The sequence below is a fragment of the Molothrus aeneus genome, chromosome 20 (assembly GCF_037042795.1).
Source record: "Molothrus aeneus isolate 106 chromosome 20, BPBGC_Maene_1.0, whole genome shotgun sequence".
NCBI lineage: Eukaryota > Metazoa > Chordata > Aves > Passeriformes > Icteridae > Molothrus > Molothrus aeneus.
The window spans coordinates 11,271,306-11,287,234 of record NC_089665.1 but is presented as its reverse complement, the minus strand read 5'-3'; the positions used below and the strand labels follow the sequence as shown (position 1 = coordinate 11,287,234).

The following is a 15,929-nucleotide window of genomic DNA, read 5'->3' as shown; positions in this document are numbered from 1 at the left end:
AGTAAGTTTTTATTTGCCAGGCTCTAATTATGCAACCCACTCATTTAAATTAAATATTAATCAATCACAGGATGTCATAAAAGTGTCTCAAAAAGAAACTGCCATGAACGGTACAGAGAAGTGACACATCCAATAATTCACAGTTACAATAAGCTCAACTCTCTTTATTACCCCACAGGCACACTGCCCTGGCCCAGCACTCCTGACCATGAATCACCCACCCTGTGTGACTCTTGATGAAAATAGCATTTGCTTCCTTCTTGTCCAGCAACAGAGTGAAGCTCTTCACTGGCTGAGGTGAGGGCAATCTCTCCCCTTCAAGAAACTTTCAGAACATTCTTTTCTGCAAACAGGACAGTGAAGCGTCTGTCCTGCAGCTTTTAGCTGGAACTGGTTTTAAAGGAGTTTCGGTCTGCATGAACTGAGATCGCCAAGCTCAGTATCATCTACCCATGCAAGCTCCCCTGTATCTTACTTGTCAGACAGAGCAGAGCAAGCACCATGTACCTGGCAAAAGTAACACGTTCTCACACTGTGAAGTCCATCAGAAAGGAGAGGAAGTCCCTTTCTCAAATGCATTTAGATACCTAGAGATGCAAATCAGCATTAAGTGGTGACTGCCAAAGGACAGAACGTGCTCAACTGTTCCTGGTTTCACTTTCTTCAAAAAAATACTGTCATAAGTTTCAGGTGGTGACAAATATCTGTGAGCAATATCTCATCTGCCAATTCTTGGCACTAGAACTGGCCTCTTCCTTAGACAGACTCTGCAAGTGGAAGTCTGTTTATCCACATGCTCCACCATTCCCTGAAGAAGTGTGAGGCTGCACTACCTGCAGCCATCTGGGAAGACAGGGAGCCATTGGTGGCTCTTGGGAACAACATTAAGTGGATAGTTTATGGTGCTTACCACCATGAAAGAGCATAAAAGATAAAGGGATGGAAATAAATTCTTAAAGCAGTTTTCTGCTCAAAAAAGCACCTGGTCATTTTGTGGAAAAAATATTTCCCTCACTTCTAGATAAAAATGTATTTTTCCAGTTCCATAAAGAAAATTCACATTAATAACAGAACTACTGAATATCCTAAACACAATACTATGCTATATGCCAGATCTTCTACACAGAATTCTATCATTCTAAAACGTAACACCTTGCACCCATTATCACGAAGTGGGAAATCACTATGGCTGCAGAATTTTACCTTATGTCCTCACAACACCTTGGTGAGGTAGATAGGTTCCATAACATCTTCTTTAGGAGGGGGAATAAGCACAAAGAGGTGAACTGACTTGCACGGGGATACATGGCAAGTCTGGAAGCAAATCCCAGGTCATACCCACAGATCTTTCCACTGTAAGACACTGCTTTACCTCCCACCCACTTCCATCCCCAGGGCTGAAGGGAAAGCATCCATGTACCACTGACAAAATACGCCCAGACCAACACCAATCATTCTGTAGACTACTTCTGCAACAGAAATGGCATAATTAGGTTACAAACTACTTTTCTTACAAGATATGAATTCCAAAGTACACAGGACAACTCCCACTGCTGTCAGCCAGCACAAGCAATAAAATCTGGGCCCCTAAATTTTTCCCAGGTCATCAGTTAGAGCCTTCCTCATGTCTTGGCTTCACTCAAAAATTCCAGAGTTAATTAGTAAGGCACATCAGGGGCTAATTCAGGAACTTCTGCAATAGATGTGCAGTCCCAAGGGCCACTGGTCATTTCCAGGCTGGCCCTCGGAAAACACTAGTTGGCATGTGAAATCACACCTGTGACTGAGGGAAAGGCTCCCTGCCCTCTAATTGTCACAGTGCAAGAAACACAGAGCCAGCCTTAGTGCATCGTTGTCCGAGATATCAGCTGAATCATGGCCATCATGGAATTACATTATCTCAACCCTCAATAAAGGTGTCTAAATGCAGTGAGATTTGGGAGTGAAAACAAGGCAAGATAAAGTGTGTTGGATGTTGACTTGGAAGGATCCCACCACATGGCTGAGTCCCAACTAAAACATAACATAGCACAACATGGCATACCCCTTCTTCACTAGACAAGTGACAACAGGGATTTCTCTGTACAGTTGCTGACTTGTAGATGTAAGGAATAGGTAAGGAATGTTCAGCCCCTTCCTGAGTGCAATATTCAATGCTAATGATATACAAGTACATACCAGTGATATAATAGTTCAAACCATTTGATACAACAGTCTCCCCTCTCTTTATTGAAAGTTTGATAAATCCTAATCCTTGACCTTGACTGGAGGTACAATGGATTACTTGAACATATGATCCTGACAGAGAGGTTGTGTAACTGCAAACACTTTTGGCTCCAGCACAACTGGAGTAAGATTGGGTTGGTTCAAACTTGAACTGATGCGTGACTGCTGGAAGGCAGCAAACACCCAACACTGGATCTGAAGTGGTGATGAGACTTTATACGGGACTTTAGGCAACAGGGAGTACTGAGGGTACTTTCCTAGTTCAACACACGAATTCTTCACAGCTCACTGGTTTCTTGTGCTGTTTGCCCAGGCTGGGAATGTGTCCAGCTGAAACATAGGTCTTCCCCACGTGTTGATGGCCAGTGTGACACAGCAGACTGCAATGATGTTCATCATCAGTCCAGCTTTAACCTGTGAGGAAAAAAATCCAAACCAACAATAACCAAACACCAGCACAGCAAGTCCGAACCAGCAACACCCAAACACCAGCACAGCAAACTGCAGCAAGACCTACTTGTACATACACAAGAAAGATGGTCAAATAAATCACAGAAATTGCCACTCTATCCACTGCCTTCTGCCCTTGCTTAGGTGGAGATACCAGGGAACACACTGTGTAAAGTCTTTGAGCACTTTGCTATGTATATAACCAGTCGAGGAGCTTTAAGGCATGTGTAACACGACCTTCTTATTAGTTAGAGAACAGCTTATGCCCTCTTCAAGTATCCAGTTAGAAAACGAGTAATGTTTGTGTGTTCCGCCCAAAACCTGCCCTGTGTGGTCTGGCAGAAAATCAGAGGACCAGAGCCAAGGGCTACTGATTGCTACCTTCTGCTTTCAGCTCCAGTGGAGACAAGGCTTTAGACACTTGCCAAAGCCCCAGAACACTGCAGGGCATGCCTGGACTTTAACCCTTCAGGTTTCAGAGACTTATGACTTGTCAGTTTTTCATTTCACTTGGGCCAAACTGTATGTCTGCCAAAGCCCATGAGAGAAGTACTGTTACTTCAGAGATGCAAATTTTTATCACAATATTAACGCTGCAGAAGAGAGTGGCATAGAGTTGGAAATACTATGCAAAGAAAATTAAACTCTTACCATATTTCAGGAAGAAAGCAATGGAGAATTTCAGATAAGAGAGAAGGCAATTATCTTACCATATCCAAAACATGGATGTGGCCGTAAGAAAACACTATTGCATTTGGTGGTGTTGCAACAGGTAGCATGAAGGCAAATGAAGCACTGAGAGTACCAGGCAGCATAATATACAAAGGGTGGATCTTGATAGATTCAGCCTGCAATGAAATGGAGAGAATATCACTCTGGGGGTGTGTGAAAAGAAAAGCATAAAGGATCAATCTACCCCAGACCAATGAGATACATAGACTTATTTTGTTGCCTCGTACTACATCACCAAAATATTTCACAAACATTTTATTCTGAAATCCACATGTGCTTTAAGATAACTTCCTGTTGTTTCCTGTCCAATGATACTTAAAAACAAGGCTTGATTCTTTCTTGTTGTTTGTTTTGCTCTATGGTATAATTTAGATTTCTGGTCAAATATATCCAACAATCTTTTCTTTGACCTCGGACCACCCTTTTTCCAGGAATGGGAATTATAATTACTAGGCACATGGAGTGACACTCTTAGACTTTACATAAATTTTGTGGCACTCAAAACTTAAGTGCCAATTTAAGTCATTAATAGCTCAGTACCTTGATTGGGATAATTTTGCTTTGAGGAAATAGTCTAGAATAAAGTGTTTGTCCTTTTCTAATTAAAGAACAAAGTAATCGATTTTTCTCTTTATGCCACAGTTTTGATTCTGCTCAGAAAAGGCAGCAAAACTTATCAGGTTTTCCTCCTTAAGTTTTAAAATTGTTCTGGGTTCCTATGAGAAATTGCACATTCCTAATAATCAGGCCTACCACTTTGAGTATTTTAGCACAAATGTGAAGATGAATAATTCAAAGGCACCATCAGAAAGTGCTGGATTTTGCTTTGGTTTGGGTTTTGTGTGTGTGTGTTTTTCCAGTACCAAGCTGATGGTTCAAAATGACCAGAAGTAACTGATGTTTGCTGAACTGTATTGAAAAAGTGACTGTCACTTCACCCTCTCCAGGGCCAAGGCACACACCTTACAGAAGGCATGACCTGGCTTCCTTTTAAGTACACTGGAGCAACATCCAAGACAATAATTATAATATTGCTTTGCCACGCAGTTTAACTCTGATCCTCCAGCTGACAGGGTAACAGGACAGAAGCAGTCTTACCAAGGATGAAAAGACAGGCAGGAAGAGGGTAGCTGTGGCCACGTTACTGGTGCATTCAGTGAAGACAGCTGTAATGAGGGAGATCACTGATGCAATGGCCCATGGTGGGATAGATCCCAGTGGTGTCATCTGACGACCCATCCAAGCTGAGAGCCCAGAGTTCTGCAAGAAAGAAAGTGGGTTTCAGTGAGGTTTAGAACCCCTGACTCACAAACAGGGAAGCCATGCTATGGGCAACATTCCTGACAAATAGTACTAAAGGACTCCAAAATTATACAAACACCATCCAGGAAAGTACAATTATCTGTCACAAAAACTAAAAAAAATTCCTTGCCAACTGGACATCACACTGAATCCCACTTTTCTGATTCTTCCAGAAACCAAATACTTGCTCACACACAGGTTACAAAATTATTGGTTTTCTTGCTGAACAAGAAAATTTTTCTGAGGTCATTGCAAATACTTAGTGTATGGCCCAGAATCTTCTTGGCACATTTTTCTAAGGTTTTTGAAGGTTATGATTCTGTATGAATGCTCTATTGTAGGAACACAGGCAGTAGTTGATACAAACAGGTTACAAAATCTGACTTGATAGGTTTTAAGGCTCTGGAACTTTCATAATCTATGTGTGTTGTATGTGGATGAATGTCAGGGCCAGAGCTTTAACTTGCCCCATGGTTAAACCTAATTAGCCACAAAATTTGACTTTCCCTAAAATATTGCACTACTGACAGCTAATGCTTGCTTTGATTTAGATGCATCTTAGCAGCGATGAAAGAAACAATATGGTTCACCTCAAGATTCCTTCCTGTTTTGGGAATTTAGCTGCCTTTTCTGTGAATTTATAAACACAGCATCAACCCAGGATTTTCTTTCTGACCACTTCAGCAGTGGTTTTGCTTTAAGTCTGAAGATATATAACCCTCAAACAAACCTCAAATGGTACTGAAAATCTGACAAGTGCTATCTATATTTCTACTTTTCTAGCCAGGGCTGGGATTGGGATGATTACAGAAATAAGAAAGGATGCTTTTCTGGACTGTCCAGACAGTGAAGATCCCAACCTACTTGGGAGTCTCCAAGAGGTAAGATAAATTAAAGAAACTTTAAAGAACAAAAATTCCTGAAGAAGACTCACAAGCATTCATGTCTCCTTGGTTTTTGATAATTTAGATCTCCCTTCAGATCAGAACTTTGCTACTGGGTTTGGCTTTGGGTGCATGCCCAGTAATACAGGACTAGATAACAAACCAGGGAAGTTTGCCTTTGAGTCAGAGAAAAACAGATGTCAGGACATACTGCGCTTGCATCAGCCAAAGCAAAACCTCCTCCCAGCAGCAGCACAATACTCCAGGGCATCTTCCTTTGAACCACATTCCAGTCTAGCAGCGGGGCTGATAAAAATTGCTTTTTCTTATCTGAAGTGAGAAATAAAAAGTAGAACATGTTTTAGGAGAGCGAAGACACTTTGTCTTCTGTTCTGTAAGATAGCGGTGGGCAGATGCACAGCACTGAGAAATCTGCACAGGGTGAGGGTAACACAACGGACATGGACTGGGCCCCAGGGCTGCCCAACAAGGGAGGTAGGTGAGATGCTCTAAAGAACTGCATGCAAATCCAGTGCATGTTTCTGCCTTGTTGGCTGAGTGGGTTAGATGTTTCACAACAGTCCCTCTTTTAAATACCTTCTTCAGTCTGTTCAGGGTCAGACATGCTTGTATTCCAGCCTATGCATTTGGGCTTATGAGCAGGAAGGACAAACAGTAACAGGGCAACAAACATAGCAGGAACAGAATCAGTGATATACCTAATGAAGAAAAGACAATACAGGTTAGAAAATGGACACCTTTCTCCTAGAAAAGGGCTGTCTTCCAGCATTCTAGTCACTGATCTTTGCCATCCCATTTGGGGCTTGAGCAAAATAGGACATCAGCTGATGTCTGAAGTCTCTCAGATCTGCCATAATTTAAACACAATAATAAAAGAAACAAGCTTTAATAATGTGTTTAACAACACATTAATAAATAGAGTCCTGGATGACAACTCATCCTTCCTGGAGCAGGGTTCTTTCTCTGCACTGAAGCCAAGATTCAATAGTTGTATCTCAAAGACAGACATCTAAAGAAATGGCCTGAATGATAGTCCCAAAATGTATTTTATATTCCTAACATGCCATGCACAAATACTACACAAAGAAGCCATTCCAAGCACAAAATCAATTTTCCAGTGAGTTCTAAGGTGTTGGTTAAATGTGGTATTACCAAATATTCAAATGTCACTGCAACTGATTGGAGCTCATACAAACAAAATACCAAGGTATATGTCAGGGTGACTGAGACCAACATTACAGAATTTTCTCTTCTTTTAGAAAGTTCAGCTTGCTCCATGTCTCAGTCTCCAGCCTTTTCACTGCAGCACAAACAGTCAAATTACAGATGATTGGTAGTGTCATGTACAAGCCATTGTATCAAGCCCAGCAAACATGTGAAGTCAGGTAAAGTTGGAATTAATGATCCCACATTCAAAATGGAATGTATGAGCAAGGGAATCTGATTAATAACCAAGTGGGTAAAAGATGGAAAAAACCCCTAAATACTTACTTTTCTCCTCCTTTGAAGAGTATGCTAGCCCAGCCTTTTATAAAGCCTGGGTTTCTGGAAAACCACAAGACCACCAGCAATATAAACAAAAGGAGGACATTTATTTCAGCATAAGACATAGGGCCTAACTTCTTCATTTCTGCCTTCAGCACACTGTATGCAGCTTTTTCTTTGTCAGTTTTCTCTGTCCCAAAGCCCCAGTTTTTTTTTATGCTTTGAAAAAAGGGAGAAAAAAAATACTGTAAGTATGAACATATTAGAGGGATCTAGCATCCTTATCACTCTGCAGCTGCCCCTCTTGGGGACAGGCACAGACAACAGCAGAGGTCATAAATAAAGAAACTACAACAGTGCCAAAGTATTTTGTGGGGACACACCAGTTCTCACAGAAGAATGTGGTCTATCAAAGGATGGCAATTTGGAGTAACACAGGATGAAAAAGTCAGGTTTGAATCAATGGCTGCAAACCAGCTATGCCAGCTCTCCCAGGGCTGAAATTCACAGGCGAGAGATTGAAGAATAAAAAGGTAATTTTGTCTGAAGATTAAGAATGTATATGGCTTTTGCCTTAATATACCTCCCATGAACACAAAAGGTTTCCAGACCTCAAAATTTTTGTGAAATGGCCCTGCTCTCTGCTACAAAATTAATAACTTGTCATTGCATTTGTTCTAGCCAGATGTCTCAGTAAGCTGATCTGCACTATCTTACTGAGGGGTTTACATAATATCATGTAGATAAATACTCACTTGAGTCCCATGAAGGAGCACTATAACCAAAGCCAAGCTAGCGCCAACATCAGGACCATGTTTGGGAATGAAAATCCAAACCAGGAAGCAAAGTCCACAATATCATTACTGTCGGGGTATAACCTGTAAAGAAATTATTAAATTATTTTCTGTATGAATGTCAAAACATTTAGCAATCTAGTCTCCCTTTAGTATGTGCTGCAGAAAATTATGCATGTAAATCTAGGACAACCATTACATGCAATCATAGGTAACATCCACAGCCTAATTTAAGTCATGAGAGAAGGCAGCCTGGTTTCAGAGCAGAACTTAAATGATTGTCAGTTTTCCCTGTGTTTTAATTTGATGCATACAGGAGCTTATGTTGATACTTTAGGTCTCAGTCAGACAAGCGTGGCTGAAAGATCTCCTATTCATTCTAGACACTTTTCACTTCTAACACATCTGTTCATTTATCCCAAGAAAGGATATTTTTTTCTTCCTCCCAACTCATTCTAATAAGAGAACAAGAAATGTCTTCCCTGAAATTAACGCCTGTACTTCTGCTGCCTTCAACAGATGAAAAAGTTGCTAGTTGGCTTGAAACAATGATGACAGTGTTTTAAGAAAGGCAATTTTTGTTATTCTCTGTGCTTGCCAATAACAATTGGAGGAAAAATATCAATAGCAAACTTCCAGCTGGATGTTAAAACCAAGAGATAATGTAGCAGCTAAGGCTGAAGTACTTGCAACACAAGGAAGTAATGTTGGAAAAATTTCCACTGCAGATTGGGTTCCATGTAGATCAGTTCCCAACCTCAGTTTAGCAATGACAGAACAACACAACTGCACAGTTTCCACAGGCACAGCATGGAGGAACAGTGTTACAGCAGGGGCCAAGTTCCTTCTAGCTCTCTTCAGTGTGCTTATGAGTAGAGTTAATCTACATTCTTCTGGTGCTCTTTACTGCAGTTCCTCTTCCGGATGTGCTGCATTTCAGTTGAAAAAGAGGACACAGAAGAACCAATATCGCATAATCAACCACTTGCATGTTGATTGCCAACAAGTATTTCCAATTTTCTCAGAAGACCTTAATTCCATCACATAGCTCCCTTTTAAAAGACGCTGAAGCAAAAAGAAATGAGGCCCAACACTTCATACACATTTCTCAGTCTCAGTTCCTCAACTAATTGCTTGACGTTCACAACTGAAATTGTCATCTAAGACCAGTCAATCGGTCACACAAACAGTATGACAGTGTAACTAAAAGAAGCAGCAAAAATTACTTACTGATTCATCTGGCCCTTCAGTACCACATTTGGTCCTGTTCCGGTAAGTGTTGCAGTTCCTCCAATGCTGGCCGCATAGCATACACAAAGTGTCATTCCCTTGCATATACGCTTCCTTGTTTTATTTTCCTCAGAAGATTTGGGCTCATCAGTGACTTGTTCATTGCTTACACCTAGACAGAAAGAAAATTATTTGCCTCAGGTAAAGTTGGAAAGGCAGAGAGTTCAGGATAGGGTCTGTAGGCTTAGTACTTCCAGTTTGTATGCGCCATTTATTTTAATTAAAAAACTCACAGATATCTACCTAAATACTTCAGACTAATGTTCATGAGGAGCAGAAGAAAGAGGCTGATGGACTGGGTTTACATGATCCAAGGATGCTGTTGCCCACATCAGTGCCACAACTCCTTTTCAGTAATGTCTTGTTTCACAGAGAGGCTCACCACCAGCCAAATATTGTAGTCACTGAAACCATTCCAATTCCACAGTGAGAACCCAACTAGCTTTAACAGATGTGAATACAGGCAGGAAAAAAAAGCCCACTAAAACCCAAATCCTTGCTTGGCATTCTGTCAATTTACAATAACCACAAAACTTTACTGCTGTGTCCATTGTTCTCTGAGGTTAACACTCTAATCTTGAAGTCTGACTGGACTAATGAAGCAGGACAAAGAATTTATGGCAACTGCAACCAACTCACCAATATTAAAGGTATTTTTGGCACACTCTTATTATCTTCACTACACTTGTAATCTGATCTTTAATCATATTTAATAATATAGCCCTGCGTAACAGCACAGCAGAGCACTGAAATGAGAGGGTCTGAGTTTGTGCACATATTTAAAATGAAGTGAAACCTATTGTAGAACCACATCAGTAGCACAGGACCTTGAGGAATCAAGCATCTGGGTAAGATCACACAAAAGAACAGTTTGTCTAATGTGAGTCAAATTACAGTTCCTCTTTTCCACGTGGCTTTTAAAGTAGCCCTCTTTCTTCTCCCTACCTCCACATACCATCTGGTCAATAAAGAGATATTTATTACCCTATAGCCAAAATAGAATTTGTTTACATAATTTTTTCAAATAGTCCTACATGGCCTAGAACCTGAATCCCCACTGATAATCACAAGATTTAGAATGTGGGATGCTGGGGGTTTGGATGGTTATTTCCCACAGGATATGCTCTTTACTTCCCTAAACAGGCAGTTAAGTCTAGGGAAACTGGGAGGATGACTCCAGCTTGAAGGAAAGAACATAGCAACTTGTCTGGGCTCTAGCACCAGCATACAAAATGGCAGCCATCAAAATTAAAAGCTATTTTGTAAAACCTAAATGTCATATATTTACAGGATTTCAGTCAGATTACCATCCTCTTTCCTTGGAAAGGGTACACAACACTCCTAGGTTGGGGAGCTGAGTGTAGCAAGTTCAGTAGCATCAGTTTATTGGTGAGCAGGCCCTTACCGCTCACTGCAGTGGACCCTGATTTGCTCTTTTCCTCCAGCTCAATCGCTGTATTTGTTTGCCCAGTTGCTGATTCCACCGTGGCCAAGTCATGCTCTGTGACGTCCAATTGATCCAGGACAGCTTGGACAATGGGAACCATCATGGCAGTGGTGGCTGTGTTGCTTATCCACATTGACAAGAAGGCAGTGACTATCATAAATCCCAGCATCAGGCTGAAAAGAAAGACACAGAGGAGAGAGGAAGAAAGTGAACAGATGCTGCTAGGCTTTGAAGTCACTATAATTTGGAGAGCAAAGCCCAGGCAGGGATGTGTGCAGCCACCAGTACAGAGCAGGGCCAGACTCCCTTCTAGGACAGCTCTGCCACGTTCACTGAAGGAATCCCAGGGCATAATTAAGTCTGTCATAATTTTGTCCCCAATGGCAAGCCTCTAAAATTTAGTCAGATGCTAGTTTTGGATAAAGTACAAATAAACTGCTCCTGTTGCTAGACTTCATTTCTGGATACTCTGCAAGTACAGCTAAATTGGCTCTTGAAGGATCCTTTCTCTGCTGACTGTTAAATATCATCCCTGGGCCTTTGCTAAACTAACAAGAGGTAAGAGAAAACCAATGTAATACTCTTACAATGCAGGTTTCACCCCAAGAATCAGAAGGACTTTCAGTGCAATCCTTTTGTGAAGATTCCACTGCTCAACAGAAATTGCGACAATCAGCCCTCCAAAGAAGAGCATGTTTGTGCTATTTAGGTACTGCAAGCACACCTGTAAGACAGAGAAGATAAGTCAGGCCAAAATACTTGCTTCACTAGTACAATTTGCTTACCACCCTCTCAAATCCATGGACTGGAGCAGGCTCCAGCCAACACTAGAATAAGAGGCAGCTGCTGCCTGTGAGCTCCCTGCAGTTTCCTAACCCTTGATGTCCTGTGTAACTGCTGACTTGCCTGTGCAGGAGCTCTTTGTGCATCATTGTGCAAAATGACACCAGTTTCCTAAAACGCAGCTAGGGGTTCAAAGTATGGAAGGTGCTGGAAATATTGAGCTCCAAAAGGGCTTTCTCAACAGAATCAGCAACCTGCCTTTACCAGCTTGTTGGGCAGTGGTGAACCTGGGCTACAGATCCCGAACACAGCCTGTGCCTTGTGCTCCAGCACAAACAGCCCAGGCAGAGACCTGAGGAGCACACAGCACACCTGCCGGCACTACGGGACAAACTCTCACAGGTTTGTCCCGTGCATTTTGAGATCTCCCAGAAGACTGTCAGCTCTATTTTCACTTCCTCTTTGTGGTTGGGAACACACAAACTGCTGGCACTAGCGGGATGCTCTCCAGCAGAATCCGTGTCCAAAACAGACCCTCCCCTCTACCACCTCAAGACCCCCACTGTTAACACTTTGGGCAAATGTGTACGTAGTTCAGCATCTTCCCATACAATACAGACTTGTTGGCTAAATACTGATGAGGGATCAGAGCACTGGATTTCTCTGTATCAGACCTGGATTGCAAAACTTACTTTTTTAGAGGTCTGAACTCCAAGCAGAGGGAAAAATACCACTGGCATGAGGGAGGTGACAGCCAGGGGGATCACTTCAGTGCACCAGTACACAGCCATGATAATGATGATATATGCACATCTGGCCTCCTGCAACATAAAAGACGACACATTTAAGCATTTGAAACTGTTTTTAAAGATAAGAAACACATTGGTAGCTCTTAAAAGTGGCTCACACACTCCACTATCTGTAGCTTAACAAGTTACGCTGAATGAGGACTTAAAAGTTGTGTTTTTAAATCATGTTCTGAAGTCACTTGTATAAAAAAGCTCTTTTTGACCAAGAAGACCATAGTGTTTGCTTTAATACAACCACACAAAATAGATGCTGTGAGAAAAACAAATCTTCCACCACTAGGTAAGTGCACAGTTTGGCGTGTAAAATTACTCTTGGTGGTTGAGGTCAGCAGATTTTACATCTAGGAGCCAAGAACAGCAATATAGAATTAATTTTTTTAAATGGAAGGCCAAATTTCCCAGTGTGGATGATTAGCTTTTCTGAAATTCACAAGTCTTTGATGTATGTCCTGTAACACAGTTGAGCTCAGAAACTATTTCACTGAATAATTTAAAATTTCTTTGCTTTTTAAAGTAACTCCTAAAGTAAAACTTTTTTTTTTTTTTGTGACTAAGCACATTAGAGGTATTAAACTATTTTCCCATATCATACTGTCCCTACCTGCTAAGGTGATTCCCTAGTTTAGAATTGTTGTAACCTGTCTTTTTGGGCTGTTGACCAGGCATTTCTGTATCCCAGCCTTCTGTGGTTTGTACTCTAAAAATTGTCAGGAGAAGCAGGTATTCATTAGCTAACAGTGAACTGCTTGAAAGCTGAAGTCCGTGTTCTGTAGCTCACTATTTGCTCCTATTTAGGGCATGTGTATATGGGATTTTACTCTAATACAACAAATGTGACTTTATTGCTAAAATAAATGGTGTGACAGCGACACTTAAAAACTGACATCAGGTGTTATTAGTAAGAAGGGCTGTGTTTTCATTAATTTTGTTGAGTGTTGGGGAAAAAATTTAAGAACCAGAAAACAGCTTTTGTAAGTAATGTGAAATTTTTTCCCTCAAGTTTCCAGGTTAATTACAGCACAAGATTTGAAAAGAAAAATTCTGCAGAGACTAGATGATATCAGGCAGATCCTGTAGAAGTCCCTTCCCTTTATAAATATGAGGTCAGCTCATGATACAATTCATGCTGTACTGCAGTAATGCAGGGGTAGAACTGACTGTGGTTAATCTGTTGCTAGTATGAAAGACAGATAAACAACTCTAAGTGAATAAAATTCAAAATCCTGGTTTTAGAGAGTAGAGAGTAAATAATTTATGTGAAGTAAATAATTTATGTGAAAATACAGCCATGCTTATAATTTAACTCCAGCAACTGTGGCCAATTCAAACAACAAAAGATTTGGAATTAAATATATATTTGTATTTATACCTATATATATATATCTGTGATTTATGGAAACAGCCACAGAATGTCTCTTTGGTGTTTCTGTGCAGTTGACACAAAACACAGTGACTTGACTCCTGGCTGAGAGATGAAAAAGCAGTCACTGACAGAAATATTGCCTTCCCATTGTGAAATATTGTAATTTCTTAGGTTAGACTAATGACAAAATACGCCTACAAATAATGGCAAACTGAAGACATACTTAATTTTTTTGGAAATTATCTTCCCTAGCTTTGATCAAAGTAGAGCTTAACAGTCAGGAATTCCTCATTGTATAAAGCACCACCATTCAACTGAAAGGCCAGGCTGGTATAACTTAGACAGGTAAACAAGAAGGGTTGGCAATTTGGTTTATAAACACAGATAAAATTTTCCCATCCTTTAAAACAGATTGAGCGATACAAGTTGCTCAGAAGAAAGGCTGGCTTTGGCATTAGAATAGCCTCCAAAGCTCTAGTAGGCTAAAATACTGCAAACTCAGCTTTCACACTTGATCAAGAAGGCTACAAGGCATTAAAGCTCAAACTTTCCTGGGTTATTTCAATTTTACGCTGGTGTAACTCCACTGAACGCAAAGGAGTTGTGCCGTCGCCATCCCTGGAGTAAGATGGATTAATTGGAAGACATGGCATTTGAAATCCTGACCAATTCATATAACACAACGCTGACTGCATCAGGATGGAGAATGTCACCAAGCGACATGCTGGGAGTACCAGACCCTCAGCAGAGAGCTGGGGGAAGCACTCCTGCCCTTCAGCCCACTCCAATCGCTACGACATAATGCAGGACAATCCCAATGCCGGCCAGCTACGCCCGGGTTTGTCTTGCCCCAGAATGAATTGCCTCTAATTGGCACGGTGGGTTGGGTGCCACCGGGAGCAGGCCCGGAGCCGGGCGGAGCGGGGTCACCCGGGGGGCAGCAGGCCCGGAGCCGGGCTCCCTTCACCTACCTTCGTGGTCACGGCGAGCGGCAGCGGCAGCAGCAGCAGCGGCGTGAGGAAGAGGATGGCGAAGGAGCGGTACCTCAGCAGGGGCTGCAGGCACGTCGGGGCCATGCTCTGTGGGGTGACACGGTCAGGGCGCGAGCGCGAGCAGCGCTCGCCGCCGCCGCTTTAAGTACGGGGCGGGAGGGACGGGAGGGACCCGGCCGGGGGCGACACGTCCCGCCCGCCCCGCCGGGGGCCGCCCCGGGCAGCGGCGCGGCTCAGCCCCGGGAGCGAACGAGCCGCCGGAGCGCCCCGGCCCCGCTCCGACCCGCCCTCCCTGCCGGGACACGGCGCGGGCCCGTGCCGTACCCCCTCCCCTACGGCCACCTCCGCGCCAAGGAAAGCGGCTCAAGGGCTGTGTATCAGCTACCAGCGCCGTCGGGAGAGCGCGGTAGCGGCGCTCTCCCTGCTCACAGAGCGCACAGAGAGGTGCCGGCACGCACAGGCTCCCACAGCGCGCAGGACCCGGTGCTGCCGCGGCCCCCTTCGGGAGCTGGGCTTTCGGGAGCTGCTGGTGCCGCCAAGGGAGCATCGCCCCCGCTCATTCACACCGTGGTGGGGAAGGACTGAGCTCCTTCGGGGAAATGGAGAGTTAAAACCACAGTGGGGATCTCCCGAAAACAAAGGTCTGTGCAGGCATGCATGGCTGTGTTTTGCTATTATTTTGAGAGGCATTGTGCCTCTGGATCTGGGTTAAAAATAACCCAGGAAGGTTAACTTGAAAGGTTATTTTTGACGTTGTTGACTTCAGTGACTTTGTCTACAGCGCAGCCTTGGAATCCAAAGGGACAGCCCTACTGATGGTGGCCAGCACGACTGGGTGGGCAGAAAGGGACAACTAGACAGAGGACAAACAAATAGTTGGTATTTTAGGTTTCGCTTCTGGGATGGCAACAGACACCTGAAATTGAAGTCAGCATAAATCATATCTCAACAATTTGATCCTGCAATCTCTTAATACAGTCTTACCAAGCAGGTACTCACAGGAATAAAGAATTTCAGATTCCACAGCAAGTAATGAGGGAGCTCTGACTACAGCTTGAACTCTTTGTCCACTGCTGACCAAAGGAGCTTGAGTGACAGAAGTTCAAAACAAGACACTCCAATGTTACTTTTCATTTATAAAAGCAGTGAATGCCCACTAACAAAAAAGTAGCTAACCGGATCTGGACAGATACCAAATCTTCAAACCTTTCTGAGCAGTCCCTCTGGGTAACTTACCAACACAGAGGAAACACACTTCACACCAGTGCAAAGTCTAGCAGAAAGTGGGGAATGGGCCAAAACTTGAATTCCTGTGGCCTGTCTCCAATGAAAAAAATGGTTCCTAGTCAAA

At 42.7% G+C, this 15,929-nt stretch overlaps 1 protein-coding gene across 1 annotated transcript; it reads right to left on the bottom strand.

The window, feature by feature from the left end:
* Nucleotides 1-2,201: 2,201 nt before the first annotated feature.
* SLC13A5 (solute carrier family 13 member 5) lies at nt 2,202-15,587 on the bottom strand. The gene is given in 13 exon segments (XM_066563747.1): nt 2,202-2,640; nt 3,387-3,524; nt 4,507-4,668; nt 5,806-5,924; nt 6,192-6,313; nt 7,107-7,319; nt 7,856-7,978; nt 9,125-9,296; nt 10,590-10,804; nt 11,219-11,355; nt 12,107-12,235; nt 14,558-14,665; nt 15,578-15,587. Coding segments are annotated over 12 exon segments (1,764 nt in total). The 5' UTR covers nt 14,663-14,665; nt 15,578-15,587; the 3' UTR covers nt 2,202-2,511.
* Nucleotides 15,588-15,929: the final 342 nt, after the last annotated feature.